At 34.8% G+C, this 16764-nt stretch overlaps 1 protein-coding gene across 9 annotated transcripts in view; it reads left to right on the top strand.

The window, feature by feature from the left end:
* The window catches only part of KIAA1328 (KIAA1328 ortholog), a 381988-nt gene that overhangs the window by 49282 nt on the left and 315942 nt on the right, over window positions 1-16764 (top strand). For all 9 annotated transcript variants that reach the window (XM_027127776.1, XM_027127772.1, XM_027127780.1 and 6 more), the window contains one exon: window positions 5784-5899. In XM_027127776.1, coding sequence (XP_026983577.1) covers window positions 5784-5899 — 116 coding nt within the window. The remainder of the gene's footprint in view (window positions 1-5783; window positions 5900-16764) is intronic.

A 16764-nucleotide genomic window follows, 5' to 3' on the forward strand; every position in this document is an offset into this window, starting at 1 on the left:
TAGTTGTGACACCCAGGCTCAGTAGTTGTGGCACGTGGGCTCTAGAGTGCAGGCTCAGTAGTTGTGGCAACAGGGCTTAGTTGCTCCGCGGCATGTGGGGTCTTCCTGGACCAGGGTTCGAACCCGTGTCCCCTGCGTTGGCAGGTGGATTCTTAACCACTGTGCCACCAGGGAAGTCCGGGTTGTCTTCTTATTGTCGAGTTCTCAGTGTTCTTTATATATTCCATTTACAAGTCCTTTATCAGATATATTATTTGCAAAAATTGATCCCATTCTGTGCATTGTTTTTTCACTTTCTTGATGGTGTCGTTTGAAGCACAAATGTTTTTAAGTTTTGATGAAGTCCAATTTATTTTTGTTGTTGTTGCTTGTGTTTTTGGTGCCATATCTAAGAAACCATTGCCTAATTCAAGGTTGTGAAGATTTATGCCAATATTTTCTTCCAAGAGTTTATAGTTTTAGCTCTCACATCTTGGTCTTTAATTCATTTAGAGTTAATTTTTGTAAATGCTGTGAGTTATAGGGGCCCAACTTTATTCTTTTGCATGTGGATAGCAAGTTCTCCCTGCACTGCATGTTGAAAAGACTGTTCTTTCCCTTTGATTTTCTTGTTACCCTGGTTGAAAAATCAGTTTATTATAAAAATGAGTGTTTATTTATGTTTAATTCATCTATATGTCTGTTTTTATGCCAGTACCACACTCTTGATTATTGTAGTTTTGTAGTGGGTTTTAAAATTGGCAAGGGTGAGATCCCCATCTTTTTCTCCTTTTTCAGGAATATTTTAGGTTATCTGAGTCCCTTTCATTTCCATATGAGTTTTAGGATTGGATCAATTTGTTAATTTCTGCAAATAAACCTGCTGAGATTTTAATAGAGATTGAGTTGAATCTGAAGATCAATGTGGGGAGTTCTGCCATCTTAACAATGTTAAGTCTTCCAGTCATGAACATGGAATGTCTTTCCATTAATACAGGTGTTTCATTTCTTTTGACAATGTTTTCATAGTTTTCAGTGTACAGGTCTTGCTTCTTCTGTTGAATTTATTACTTTGTATTTTATTTTTCTTGATGCAGACGTACATGGAATTGGTTCCTTAATTTCTTTTGGGGGTTGTTCACTATCATTGTATAAACATATAGTTGACTTTTGTATATTAATCTTTTATCCTGTAACCTTGCTGAACTCCTTTATTAGTTGTAATAGTTTTTAAGTGGATTTTTTAGATTTTCTGTGTACAAAATTGTGTCACGTAAAATAGAGATGGTTTGACTTCTTTCTTTAGAATCTAGATCTTTTATTTCTTTTCCCTACCTAATTGCCCTGACTATAATCTCTAATACAGAGTTGACTTGCAGTGGCGAGAGCAGACATCCTTGACTTGTTTGTGATCACAGGGGGAAAGCACTTAGTCTTTCACCATTAAATATGGTATTAGATGTGGGTTTTTTGTAGATGGCCTTTTTCAGGTTGAGAAAGTTTCCTTTTCTTCCTATTTACTGAGGTTTTTTTTTTTTAATCATGAATCATTGTTGGATTTTTTTCAAACCCTTTTCTGCATCTATTTAGATGATCATGTGGTTTTTGTCCTTTATTTTATTGATATGGTATATTACATTAATTGATGTTTGATTATTAAACCAACTTTTCATTCCTGGGTTAAATTCCAGTTAGGCATGATGTATAATCCTTTTTTTTTTTTTAAATGTTCCTGGATTGTGCTTGCTGGTATTTTGTTGAGGATTTTTGCATCTACATTCATTTGCTGTTGTTTTGTAGTTCTTAGAGCTCTTTTGACATAGATTGCTGTGTTTCTCGTTTCTTAAAGCACCTTTGTTCCTTTAGACAGTACATTTTAAATTACAGTTAAATGTTAGAATTTGTAAAGAGGGCATTAAGATGATTTCACTGCCATATATATATATATATTTGTGTAAATATATTTTTTTAATGATGAAAGCTCTTCTTTTTCACCATGCATTTACATTTGCTTAAAAACAGTATATCCCTTTCTGTCTGCTAGATGTCCTGTGAAATCTAGGACATCTAATCTCTCTAAATCTTATCCACTAAGTTAATATTGAGAATTTATAGAATGCTACCAGCATTCTCTGCTTCCAAATGTGAGATGTCAATCAGGGAAAGAAATTTATCTGGTTGACCATTGGTGAGCTCTAACTAATTCTCTTTGGGATAGAAGCTTCGTTGCCTTGACCTTGTCTTTCACAGTAGAAAGACATTTCTGGAGTACCTAGAAGAACATTGGGGATATGTAAAGCCATAAAATAAATCTCTTCCTAGAACATTAGTTTTACTAAAAAGTTTAGAATAGATGGGTATGGGGAAACTTTTTATATTAAAACAGAAAAGATTGTTTTATGGAGAAAAATACAGAATGTGCAGGGATGTTTAAGCTAAAACATAAGCCTTCAAGGAAACTCAGGTTTTTTGCCATGGTTTTCAGCTGAACCACCCAACTCTAAGTGTATGAATTATCATTCCTTGTTAGATAAGAGTATAGTTTGTGGACATAATTGAGAAGTACTCTGAGATGTTAAATAAATGCTGAAATGATTATTTGTTTATGAACAGACTATTGTCCTCCTTGTAAATAATTAACAAATCAACACTGGGAATATCCTCTTGACCAGAGTTTTCAACTTTTCTATCCTATTGGTCAAATATTTCCCTTTTTTGTGTTTACATTCTCATTTTGTTAACTAGCTTATTGCTGTACTCTAAATGAGATAGAGGATTAGGTATTTTTATGTTACTTTGTGGTCTGAGAATGCTTTGATAAAAAATGTAGATCATGATACCAGATAATTTCTCGTACATACACCTCATGGGAAATATTATTGAACATAAATTAAACAGGAAGACATATTTCAGAGTGGATATAAAATCTCGAGTTTGTTTTATTGGCAAGTCCTTTGCATTTAAAGGCTGTATTAATACACTTGCTCCTATTAACTATGCTAATAGACCACAGAGAAGCCATGCATATCTTTAGATAGGCCTATAGAAGTGTTGCCTTTTGTGCTTAACACAGCTTGTTAAGTTTATAGCCTTCCAGAGCATAATAATTGCTAACGGGTAGTCTAATCATAGCAGCGTAACAGAAAAGATTTTCTTTTTTTTTAAAAAAAAGCCCTGTTTAAATAGTGTAGCAACAAAATTTTCAAATATCTCTAGAAACTAAATTTAGGAAAGAGTGGTTCTTCTGGATAGAGCACTTTACGTTTTGGGAGAAGCTCATCATAGCCACTGGCATTATTGAATATATGTACAAGCATTTTTTGCCGTCAGTGATCCCTAGAGTTTTCATGGATTTTCTTCAGGTTTGACAAAGGGAGTAAGTAAATGCTGGGGTATATGTTCTGACCTGGCAGTCTCTAGACATACTTTCTTCATTTACTTTAATGTTAGGTAAATGTGGCAGTGTACTTTGTTGTTACTGTTTTTATGACCTTGGAAGCCTTGCTTTCTTGAACAAACAAATCTTTGGGTCATTCCTCATATTTATTTGGCTTTTATGAATGGAATTGAAATGACAGGGGCCATTGTGAGGTTCCTTTCGGATATCCCATAACTGGATAAACTTACTGTGATTATTTTTTCCTATAGTAGGCATTCAGTTAATATTTTTTAATAAGTAAATGAAAATAAATCTTCTCTTATCTGCTTATGGATTTTCCTCTTCAGTCTCATCTTTAAGATTTGACCAATCTAAACAGGGAGAGATCTTGCCACATATTTTCTCACCTTGACAGTGTTTATTCTCTCCTTACAATATATAGCATTACCTATTTCATCTTTCTTTTATGCATAATCCTACAGATTCATCACTTCTTTTGTTTTACGTTAACCTCATGCGAAATTTTGCATCATTACACTTTTTAATATTTCTCTTGTCATCCTCTTCCACTGCCTCTTTCATCCTATGGCTGTAGCTTTTGCATAGATTACAGTATTGTATGCCTTGTACCCTGACCAGATGTTTGTTAACTTCTTTCTTATTTCTTTACAAATGCTCTCCATATTTGTAAAGGACATATATATAGTTCCAGTATGTTTATGGTATAGTAAAGGAAATTATAGAACTTAAGCTGGAAGGAATTTTTAAAATTGTCTAGCCTTTTTTGTTTATGAGTGGGAGTAATGATGCCCAGAGAAATAAGCATGCTTTGCCACAGTCACCATATGTACGTGGTTTTCTGATTTACAGTTTGGGGGTGTACTTGATCTGGAACAGTTTCCTAGCAAAGGTGTTTCAGAAGCCAGTTGATAGATTGAAGAGGAGTGATTTGGATGATAGAATGAATTAATGGTTCAAATGTTTGACAATTTTAGAAAAAACTTAAGAGGCAGTGGGGAATTACTGTGAAAGATGTTAGTATAAATGTGGTTGAGGATAATGACAAGAATAGCGAAGGCATTGTAAAGAGATGGCAACAAGGGAGCAGGCTAACCTGAGACGAGATTATAAATCCTCTACGTATGTGTATATTTGTTCCTTGTTTACTTGTGTGGATTCCTTGTAATTGTATCTGTATTAGAGATTATGCTCGTAGAAAGAAGGTCCTGAGTCCCATACATGAGCCTAGTAGTATGCTAAATGTAAATAATAGGAGTCGGGAAAATGATTGGAATGTCATGATAAGCAAGAAAAAATAAAGCTATTTTTTGAACATTACTATATGCCCTGCACTTTCACACAAATTAATTCAAAGACAAGATGCAGTCAACTCTTGAACATTCAAAATTCTAATTTTCATTCTGTTATTTCATTGATCTTAATATCTCCACCAGAAAGCTAGCAACAAAGGAAAGGCTGTGGAGTTCATGTTATTCAGAAATTGCTCTGGTGGAGTACAGGTGTGGGAGGAAATAAATTTAGATGCTCAAAGAAAAGATTTGGCTTCCCTGTGGATTTCACTAACACATATCCCTGTGTGATCTTATAGAATAAAATGTGTTGTACTCTCTTTGGAGAATTAATCACCAGTGACAGAAATTCAGAGCTAACATCTCTGTTCACAGAGTAACATGAAAATTAGGGTTGTCATTTTAAGGTAAGTTCTAATGTTTAGTTTTTTTCCCCCCTCTGTGCTCTTATCAGAAACCACCCATTTTTGATAGGATTGAGTTGGAATACCTTTCAGAGTTAAGCATTAAAGATACATATTTTTGGTCAGTGTTTTTTACTTTATAACCCCTTTTTGAACTAAGAATAAATGTGCAAACCTTTTTTTATCTTAATGCCATTTAAAAATTCCAGTCCAGTTATTTATATGCTACTGAAGATTGCAGGGTATTAGTACCAGGAAAAAGTAAAATCACCTATGTATGTTTGATGCAATATTTACGTAGTATATATGTTGTTTATTTTATTGACAGGGTTTAAATAGAAGTATGAAAAAGATCTAAATCAAAATAAATTGTGCCTTATTTGATAATGCGAAAGCTTTGTTTTAAAAATTCGATATTTTTCAGTCTTGGATCATAATTGGGAACCCATAAAGTATAGGACTTTCCATATTTAAGACAGTTCTGATTATTGCAAAAGTTCTTGATGTAAAAACCACATGCATATTTTATTACAAAGGTGTGGAATATTGCCTTGTGAAAGGTTAATTTTAAAAAATTCAAAAAACATAAAGTATCCCTGAAGAAACCAGCATACACCTCTGGAATAAATCTAGTTTTGGTAAACCACAGCTGTAGGCACATATTTTATTTTATTCTCATGGGCATTTTCTTTTCACTTGTATTTCTTTCAGAGTAAGTGAGGAAAAGGAAGTAACAGAAGAAAGACTCAAAGCTGAGCAGGAATCATTTGAGAAGAAGATCAGGCAGTTGGAAGAACAGAATGAACTGATCATAAAAGAAAGGGAAGATATCCTTTTTGAAAGTCCTCTTTTTTAACGTGCAGAAAGTTTGACTCTTTCATGAAGAAAATGTAAACTCCAGAGAAATAATTGTTTTAATTTATAACAGAGTAAATCTGCATGGGCTGCCATTTTTAGGCAATTAGAACGACACTTAACAGCATGTGTTGTTGCTTCCTTTGTGCTTGATACAGTCGTCCAGCTGTTCCACTGCTGCTGTTATACTGTGGAGCACACATTTGTCAATTCAAAGAGACAATAAGAAATTTGGGCGTTAAAATGTAGTGTTGGAACTTTATTAAATTCCGTTCCACTACTGTAATTGAGCCTGAACCCTCTTTGTCTTTGGTATTCTTTCTAGCTAAAGCTTTGACAGTTCTAAGGAATTCTATTCTGAAATCATAAAAATAAAAAAAATCCGTTGTAACTTATAGATGTTGTAATTGATAAATGTTTATACTGCAACATAATACTACCAAATTATTCTCATGGAAGAGAAAACTATTGGGTTTAGAATTAGAGAGAGGGTTATGTGTGTGTGAGTGTAAATATGTATAATTTCATTATTTGTAAGAAAGTAAAATTAAAAATGGTGTTTTAACTTAAGAATTGTACTTTAAGGGATATGTGAGTTGAAATAAGCATATTTCTGAAGTTTGTTTTGACTGGGTAGATACTTATCTTCGGGTGTTTTTTGCAGTGACATTGGTATAAAAGAGAAGTGACTGTCCCTAAAGTTAGGATCTGCCAGCTAAAGGAGTATGTGAATGCTTAAAGGAACGATTGTCCTTATTGTCAGTAGCATCATTTACTTGATTTTTTTTTTTTTTAGATTTTTTTTTTTGATGTTGACCATTTTTTAAGTCTTTATTGAATTTGTTACAATATTGCTTCTGTTTTATGTTCTGGTTTTTTGGCCCCAAGGCATGTGGGATCTTTAGCTCCCCGACCAGGGATTGAACCCGCACCCCCTGCATTGGAAGGTAAAATCTTAACCACTGGATCACCAGGGAAGTCCCCCATTTACTTGATTTTAATAATTGTTTTGAAGATTCTTTGAGTGTCAAAAATGATCATGTATTGACAGTAACTATACCTTTGTGAAAACCAGGGAAATAGAAGCATAAAGATAAATTAATTCACTGGAAAAAAAAGCACAAAAAATAACTATAAAAATTGAGTTCTGAACTTGTATTTTTCAAACAGTGGGAGTGCATGATTGCAAATTAATAGAATCAGAATTCTCCGATTTGATTTGTGGAGTAGAACATTTGTTAGTTTTATGGGCTCCACAGTTTGAAAGGAGTACTTTTTCAATTTTTTTTTTCTATATTTCTTTAACATTTGAATAATCATCTTGGGCCTTCTCTTTTCTTTGCTTTCTTTGACTTTATTGCGCTGGGTTGTCAACTCTCAACCTACGCCCCCACCTCTGTGATTTTCTTCTTGCTACTTTTCTCTCTTGGTTAAAATAGCACTGTTTAGTCAGAATTCACGTCTGTGCTCAGCCAGTGTTAGTCTTTCACTTTGCAAAAGGAATAGTGACTCAGGACCCTAGCACTTTCAAGAAAAGGTGGACTAGGAATGCTTCTATTTGTAACAGAAGTTCACTTTACAGGGTCTATTTCTTTGCACATAACAATTCTGGAGATAAGTGGCCTCTGGCATTGGTTCAGTGGCTTGAAGTTTTCAGTGCTGGGTCCGTACAGTTCTCTTAGCTTCTTCTAATGGTTGCAGGATTCCAGGTTTCAAGATGGTTACTCCAATTCCAGGTATTACATTTGCATTAAGGCAGAAAGAAAGGGGAAGGAAGACGTTCTGGTAGTTGTGACTCCCTGTCCTTTTTCAAAATACATAAAATCTTTCTTAGGGCATTTCCCTCGACGATGCCCCACAGCAGTCTTTCATGAGATATTTATTACCCTGAACTTTATCACATGGGCATGCTAATCTGCAAGGGAGGCTGAGGAAGTGAACGTTTAGCTTATCCAATTTAGACAGTGGGAGGCAGCAGGGAAGGGGATTGGAAATGAAGTCAGCCTCCAACTCTGGTAGCAGAAGTAGGGGAAATTGAAGTCACTTTTGTAAAAAAAAGTTTTTTAATTTTTATTTTTCTGGCTGCTCCATGCAGCATGTGGGATCTTAGTTCCCCAAACAGGAATCGAACCCATGCCCCCTGCATTGGGAGCACGGAGTCTTAACCACTGGACCGCCAGGGAAGTCCCTGAAATCACTTTTTAAATACAGAGGAGGTGGTGATACCTTGATCTCCCCGGAACAAGATAAATAAATAAATAAATATTATGTTAAGTGGAATTGGGGTGAGTTGGAGAACTAAAGTGAGAGAAGGAGGAGGTAGCAGACAATTTAGAAATCCTGGCCACAGTTAGGGTGCAACCTAACACACAAAACACACACAAAAATTTGTGGCTGTCTGGTAAAGCAGAATTTAACTTCGGTGGACTATTACATTTAGCACTCTTCTGGATCAAGATAATTGTATTTAGTGTCGAAGCAGTCTAAACTCAGCATGGTTATGGGCAGAATAGTTTCTTCTGTCAGGATGAATATTAAGATACCCCCAGGTGATTGTAGTGACACAGTTTTTCCTGTTTTCTTAGCACATAGGTCAGCAAACCACTGCCATGGGCCAGATCTATCAGGGTGTCAGCTAAGTGCAGCCACACACATTCATTTACGTATCTTCTGTGGCTGTTCTTGCGCTACAGCTGCAAGTGGGACAGTTGCAACAAAGACCCTGTGGCCTACATAGCCCGAAGTATTTATATCTGGCCCTCAGCAGAAAAGTTTGCTCGCCCCCATCTACCTTATAAGATTAAAGTAAAGGAAAAGGCATGTAAAGAAGTCAAAGACTTAGACATGTGTTGTAGTTAGACCAATTTTGCATTTGGTATAAAAGGATTTGATTTGAGCATTTATTATTATTATTGTGAGTGAAGATTGGAGTAAATATTAGACCATGTTCAAAAATTAAAATGGTTTAGTTAGTATAATTGGTTTAATTAAGATTTTTTGAATCACCTAAAGATAAGTGGTATTTGTAGAATTTGTCAAAGAAAAGAGAATGAAAGGTATGATTAAAAAACAGTGACATCCATGGTTTTTATTCCAAGTAGATTGCTCAAGTACAAATCCCCTTTACCAGTATAAACTTGTCAAAGGATAATATAGATGATTTTACAGTACATAAAACTCTGTAAAACTTAGAAACATAAAACAAGGATATGATTTAAAACAATACAGTTTTAACTACAGATACATTAACCTCTCGTACATGAATGATTCAGACTCATGCATGAAATCAGATAATTTCAAATTATTTTAAAGCCTGTTTCTGTGTGAGGAACTATATGGATTCTGATTTTTGGCATTTTAAAGGTGTGCTATCCTAATTTATGGGTTTTTTGTTTTAAAAGTTCTAATAACAGGATTTATTGATCAACTATACGAACCCAGACCAGTCCAGTCCCTTAGTAGAAAAGAGTAAAGATATTTTACATATTTGCATTTGGATCAGGCTTTTGAAGGATTTGTTCTTACATGAAATAGAGAATTTATTACTAAAACATAAAAATCCTTGGTAGTTTTCAGTCTTTGAACAAAGAAAGCTTATTTCTTGAGAAATTAACTATGTAAATGAATATGCCATTTACAAAGTCAAGCAGTGTGATGAACCTAGTTGATTTTTGCCTAGCTAAATGAGTATGAATGGAGAGATAAATCTGAAATGTAGAGAGAAATATGTCCAATAGGAATAATTCTAAAAGGTGTTAGCATGTAATAGTATAAGGTATAGAGGATGTAGCCATTACAAAAGTTGATTAATGTTTGAGCTGATTGTATTTCCAGAACATAGGTCTCAGGTCAGGATGGTATCAAAAGCTTACAGAAGGAAAGTAAAGTTTGATATTTTCTGATTTCACTGTTTTAACTGACAGAGCAAGGGAAGTGACAGAGAAGAAAGCACAATGGGCTTTAGAGTCAAAATTGTTTCAGCACTGCCTAGCTGTCTGACCTTGGGAATGCTACTGAACTTTTCTAAGTCTCTTTTTTCATCTATAATATATGGATAGCTAATAATGCCTTTTTTGCAGGCTTGTTGAAATTTGGCAGACTCTTTGCGTTGTGTGTGTAAAGAATCTAGCAGTGTTTCATACTTTGGGACACTGAAAAGAAGATAGCAATTCTCGTTATTACTACTATTAATATGGATGAGGGATGAGTTGACTAGCTTCTCCGTTTCTCACTTCTGTGCCTTTCTTCAGTGGGGTTTTGATGGTTTTCATTAGGTTAAGCAGGTGCTTAGGCTGCTTAGAGGCCCAGTAGGAGAGTGAAATTGATCTGTTCTCTGCTTTATCTTCTATTTCTATGAAAGAGGAAACCTTTCTGCATCATATATACCAGTTAGGTGCTCATTGAGAACAAACCAGGTCTTACTTTCCTCTCCCAGAAACCAGACTGACAGAAATGTTTGTTTTTTTCTCCTTCTGGTCTGTTTCCATTGTCTCTCTGATTGAGACTTAGTAAATTGAAGAGGTTTAGAGGTACTTAGAGCTTAGATTCTCAAGCCCATTGAAGAAAGAATTTTAAAGGAACCAACCTTAACCTTTTTGAGGAATGTTTTAGAATGAGCCAAAGGTCTCAGTATGTCTGTACTGAAATTAGACTAGAGAAAATTCACAAGAATTTTATCTAATTATGTGAAAAGAAATCATTTGTGCAAATAGCAATAATACTTCAGAGGTATTCAAAGCTTTCCATTTAACTATATACATCTCTGCTACATGAGCCAAACTACCACGATCTGATAGACTTTTACCAAGAATAGGAACCATACTGTAGGAAGCTCTATCATAGATCTGGATGCAGTGGTCTTGGGTGGGTAGGCAGGGTGGGAAAAGATAGTAAATAGAAATAAGTTTCATGAGAAAGGAAATGAATTTCAAAAGAAAGGGTACGTCTTCCCTTTCTAGTTAATCTTTCTGATCCTTCATAAGAAAAGGCAGGAGATTCTCCAGTCCTGGAAATAGTTTGGGGAGAATTAAAAATCTAAACTTAGTGAAGAAGCCTATAGGCAGAGGAGAGGGTATTGTGGTGTCTGGCAATGTGGTATATGAACATAGCAAAGTATGTTGCCCAACGCCTTATCAGCCTTTTGGTTTTGAATAAATATTGGGTTTTTGTTTTTTTATGTTTACAAATTGAATTTTATGGTGGTAGGATATATTCTGTGCACTTGGATAGTCAGTTTATTCCATTCAACAAGTGCTAGACAATATTGTTTTACTAATCTAATAACTATCTCTAGTACTGTAGAAGTTGTGCTTTTGGGGGCCATTTTATTTGCTCTGTGATGCTGTATAACTTAAGCAGGTTTTGGACCATTATTATTGTATATTGTCCTGTAATGTCATTATAAATCATAATAACAGATTAAATAACCCTTTACATTTGTATTACAAAGAAATAAGCATGCTTAAGGAAAGAACTAGTTATTACTAGTATTATTGTTGCCTAAGCTGTTCTTTTTTTTTAATTAATTAATTTATTTTTGGTTGCGTTGGGTCTTCGTTGCTGCGTGCAGGCTTTCTCTAGTTGCGGTGAGCGGGGGCTACTCTTTGTTGCGGTGCACGGGCTTCTCGTTGTGGTGGCTTCTCTTGTTGCGGAGCACAGGCTCTAGAACGCAGGCTTCAGTAGTTGTGGTGCACGGGCTTAGTTGCTCTGTGGCATGTGGGACCTTCCCGGACCAGGGCTTGAACCCGTGTCCCCTGCATTGGCAGGCGGACTCCCAACCACTGCGCCACCAGGGAAGTCCCTTTAAGCTGTTCTTAAAGATTATGTTGTTCTCTTAAAAATACTTAGATATTAATGCTAACTGAAGGGAGAAATTAATGATAGAGGCTTGCAGAAAGTAAAAAAAATATATTAAAATTTTATCTATATACAACTTCATTTCAATAAGCCTTTAGGGTGTGAGTTACTCTGTGGTAGTGAGTTATATTTACACTTTACTTTTCTGGAACTCATCCAAGAATAAGAATAAAAAGAAGTACTCCTCACCTGCTCTGGTCCCCTATATATGGACTTTTCTTATATGAAAATTCCTGAGGCTGTCACATGTATAATAATAAACTCATTATCTGGTATCTAGTTTGTAAGTCCGTTGTAGATTAGAAGTAGAAAATTAGAAGTAGGGAAAGGAGCTACAGTGAGAATATTGAAGCTGACAGGAGAGTCAGCTATTAAAACTATTAAAAATGACATAAAAACTGAAAATGCACAGCAGTCTAGAGCTTCTCCCCACCTAGGTATATCTCAAGGCCATCATATATTAAATGATGTACTTAACACTTGTAATGATGATTCTGAGGCATCAAAATAATGCTAAATTGTTTTTATCCCATTCTCTTTTCTTGGTACTTCTAGTACTTCTGTTAGTAAGACATCTTACATTTGTGTGTTGGTTTTCTATTTACAGAGTACTTTCACTTATACTTTTTAATCTTCACAATAACCTGATTAAGTTAGGTGAGGCAGATACTCATATCCTTATTTTACAGATAAAGATATAGGACTGGAGAGGTAACTGAAACAGCCCATTGCAGAGTTAAGAGTGAAATCTTTTGACACCAACTGTCTTTACACCAAATTATTTCTGCAGCAGTGAATGATACAAATATCAATAAGCCTTACTTTTCTAACCTGCTTTATAGTTAAAGCACAGTTTTATCAAAAAATTAGATTTTACAGTGCTTTTTATCCAAAGTTGGTTAAAAAAAATGGGAGGGGGGAGCATTACTTAATAGAGTGTAACCTAATTATCCAGAAATCCAGGTATGTAGAATGTTCCTGAGATTCACTTGTATTTTGGCTTTTCTATTCAGTCACCAAGTCTTTATCATTTTTCCCTCTGAAATGTTATTCTGAACCCATTGTCTTTTTTGTTTTAATTTTTATTGGGGTATAATTGATTTACAATGTTGTGTTAGTTTCAGGTGTACAGCAAAGTGAATCTGTTGGACATATTCATATATCCACTCTTTTTTAGCTTCTTTTCCCATATAGGCCATTACAGAGTATTGAGTAGAGTTCCCTGTGCTATACAGTAGGTCCTTATTAGTTATGTATTTTATATATAGTAGTGTATTTTATATGTGTCAATCCCAATCTTCCAATTTTACCCTCCCCCTGCTTACTCCCCAGTAACCATAAGTTTATTTTTCACATCTATCACTCTGTTTCTGTTCTGTAGATAAGTTCATTTGTAGCCTTTTTTTTAGATTTCACATGTGATATCATATGATATTTGTCTCTCTCTGTCTGACTTACTTCACTCAGCATGAGAATCTGTAGGTTCATCCATATTGCTGCAAATGGCATTATTTTGTTCTTTTCTTATGGCTGAGTAATATACCATTGTATATATGGATAAAGAAGTTGTGAACCCATTGTCTTTTGCTGTTTTCACTGACACTTCACTGCATTCCTGTGTAGTATCCTTTTGCCCATCTCCATTATCTACAGCCGCCCTTTGATTGACTTCATTTCATCACTGTTGCCAGATTAATCTTTCTTGAGGACTGTTTTTATCACATCACTTGTCTTTTTAATAACTTGCTTTGGCTTCTTATGACCTAAAATATCAAATGCGTGTTCTTAATTTTGACGTTCAAGCCCTCCGTTACTGATATCATGTAACACATGTGACCTTCATTTTTATGACTCCCTTGTGTGGTACCTACATACTAGGTAGGAAAAATTCATTAGTTTTTCCTACTTATTACAGTTTATTTCTATTTGTCATTGTTCCTTTCGCTAGTTTTCTTTGAGACTTCAGGACATTTTTCTGAAATTTTTTTAACAGTATTTGACTCTTAGAACTCTTCAAGCATTCATACCTATACCAACTGCCCTAACTTGTGCATCTTGTGCTTCCTTGGGCAACTGTAGTGCTCTTTCAGTAGTACTGGGTTTTGAATAAGAAAATTTACGTCAGTCTTGGATCAGTTAATTTATACCTTTGTGACTTTACACAGTCATTGAACGCAAGACCATGTCAATTTCATTTTAGAAGAATAAGCCAATTTAGTTGCTTTAGACTTGAGTAGTAGAGAAAGTGAAGGCTGTGAAGAAAAGGAGATATTATCTAGCCAAAGGGTATCTATATTTGAAGAAATGTTTTTTGTTTTGTTTTAAGGCTGGAAAAGAATGTTGAGTATATTTATATGTTGAAACAAATGTGCTAGGAAATGATTAAGATCTGCTTTCCATCTCATAGTACCTTTTCTGATTTTTAGTTTTTCTTCTGTGAAAATGAAACAAGTCTTAAAGAAATCGTGATAAATATGTCTAACTGTTAAACTTAGATGTTTTGGAGTATTAAGATATAAGATTGTGCTTTTCAACCACTTTGCCCTCTATTCTGGGCTTAGCAAGGTTCATTTGTTTACGTATGTATGTGTTTGTTATTTTAGTGTTTGTTATGGACTGAATTGTGTCCCTCCAAAATTCGTGTGTTGAACCCCTAACACCTCCCTCCCTCCCCCGATGTAACTATCTGGAGAAGGGTTTTTAGGAGGTGATTAAGGTTAAATGAGGTCATGTGGATGAGTTCCTAATCCAATAGGACTGTGGCCTTATAAGAAAAGAAAGAGAGATCTCTCTCCCTCCCTTCTCTGCATCCCCCACATGTGAGGACACAGTAGCCATCTGAAAGCCAGGAAGAGAGCTCTTACCAGAAACCAAATCCTTTGAGATCTTGATTGGACTTTCCAGCCTCTGGAACCATGAGAAAATAAATTTCTGTTTTAAGCCACCCAGTCTATGGTATTTTGTCAGCCTGAGCAGATTTAGACAGTATTTAATGTGTACTTAGTTCTTTGGTATTTCTATTCTGTGTATATGTTGAAAAAGCCTTTCAGTGTATCTGTAGAAGGGTAATGTTTCTAAATTTCTAAATAATTAGTGTGGTTTCAGATATCATTTTCTGATAGTTTTCCTTTATTTTTAGTCTCCTGGTTGGGTATTATTGAACTTTGAACACTAATTTTTAAGATATTATTTTGTATTTTTTAATGAGATTTGCTTTTAAGGATTTTTCTGCCTTATCGTTTGAGATCCTTTTAATATCTGTGGTGTACCATTTTATAATAAAACAAATAGCTTTACTTTGCAGGTTTGGTTTTGACAGTGTTTTGATTTCTTTGACTTGCTGAAGGCTCTAGATGTGGAGCCTGAGCACCCCCAGAGAGCAATTTCTGTGTTGCTTTATGGTAAGTGATACTGGAATTCAAATAGATGTGGATTGGGGCTTCTAAAATAGCCCTACCCTAGTAGCTAAAGTATTCACTTTGATGCCCACATGTAAATAAGCTAAGCAGACTGAAATTCAAAAATATTTATTTTCTACATTTCTGTTTAACTAAATTTGTTTTTAGTAATAGTTCTGTACTGGATAAACGGTAGTTAATCTGTTTAGCATAATTTAAAATTACTTTGGGAAGTTTCAACAGTTCTTGCATGAAGAAATAGGCTTTTGATAAATCAATTCCATAATAATTATTGTTGAGGAGAGTTCATTATTTCATTTAGCCTTTTACATTAACTGATCTTCTTTAAAGGACCGTTCTGACGTAATCTCTTCAGCTAAATCCATTTGCCATACCACAGCTTGTAATTGCTTTAGATTTGAAGAATATGATGAATGACTTTATTATTGACCAGTAGCAAATTTGTCTTAAGTGTTCTTAACCTCAGTATGGCCTTCACTTTTGAATAGTTAAATGATTCAGATGGTAATATTCTCACCTCAGTTATAGACTTATACAATAGCATTTCCTTTTTTATTTTTATACTTATGCCCAAGATTTTACATTTCCAACTCTAAATTTTCAGATGTAGTAAATCTGATTATGGTATAGTCATGTAATGACAAAAAATAACTGAATATCTGAAATGGATCTCCCTACAGATAAGATGGTAAGGATTGTCACCTTCTCCCAATTTCATTATCTTTTGTTAATACAGAAATCGCAGGCTGTTCGACTCTTTTCCTGAATGCTCAGGCTGGTGAAAAATGGAGAAAGAACCCTTCCTAACAAAAGTCTTACACATTCCTTGAATTTCTAAATAAATATGACCTAGAAAACTTAAATATCTAAAGATGATACTTGTTTATCTTCCAGTTGGTGTTCCAGTTGGTCAGTTTTCCTAATAGTAGTTATAATGTGTGTGTCTTATTTTTCGGCCATACCTTTAAAAGACCTTTATCTACACAAAGGCTGATAAACACAGGAAAAATGGCAACAGGCAAAGGAGAGAAAAAGAAAGATGAAAGCAATACAAAAGAAGGTTAGAAATAATAGAAATTACCCTAATGAGAAATTTGTACTAGAGAAAGTTTGACAATTGAGAAGAGAGCCTAGGATATGGTGATAGAAGAGAATAGTTACTAGCTGAGTGCAGGGAAAAGTCGCCAGATAGCTACCTCTGTCTCACATAATAACCCCAAGGCATCCGTGTGCCAGGCTAAAAGCACAAGGACTAGTTTAACAGTCTAGAGGCAAAGGGAGTGAGAGGAGGTTTTAGTGTGATAGTGTAATCATTTAGAGATATCACAGCCTTTATAAGCATATTCTTCATATAGTATTATACAGTAATTTGAGATGGCAGAGAAGTGCTTTATGCTGCTAAGGCAGCTTTTTTATCTTTATTAAGTAAAAAATCTATATGAACAATTCTTTTGTAAACTTTTAGTTAATTAGCAATTGGATGTCTCAAATATGGCTTATCTCAATATGTGACATAATAAAAACACTGTAGTATTTTGGAAAGAACACGAAAATCATAAACT

This window comes from Aethalodelphis obliquidens, unplaced genomic scaffold (assembly GCF_003676395.1).
Source record: "Aethalodelphis obliquidens isolate GAN/ISIS:26980383/991018 unplaced genomic scaffold, ASM367639v1 scaffold32, whole genome shotgun sequence".
Lineage (NCBI taxonomy): Eukaryota > Metazoa > Chordata > Mammalia > Artiodactyla > Delphinidae > Aethalodelphis > Aethalodelphis obliquidens.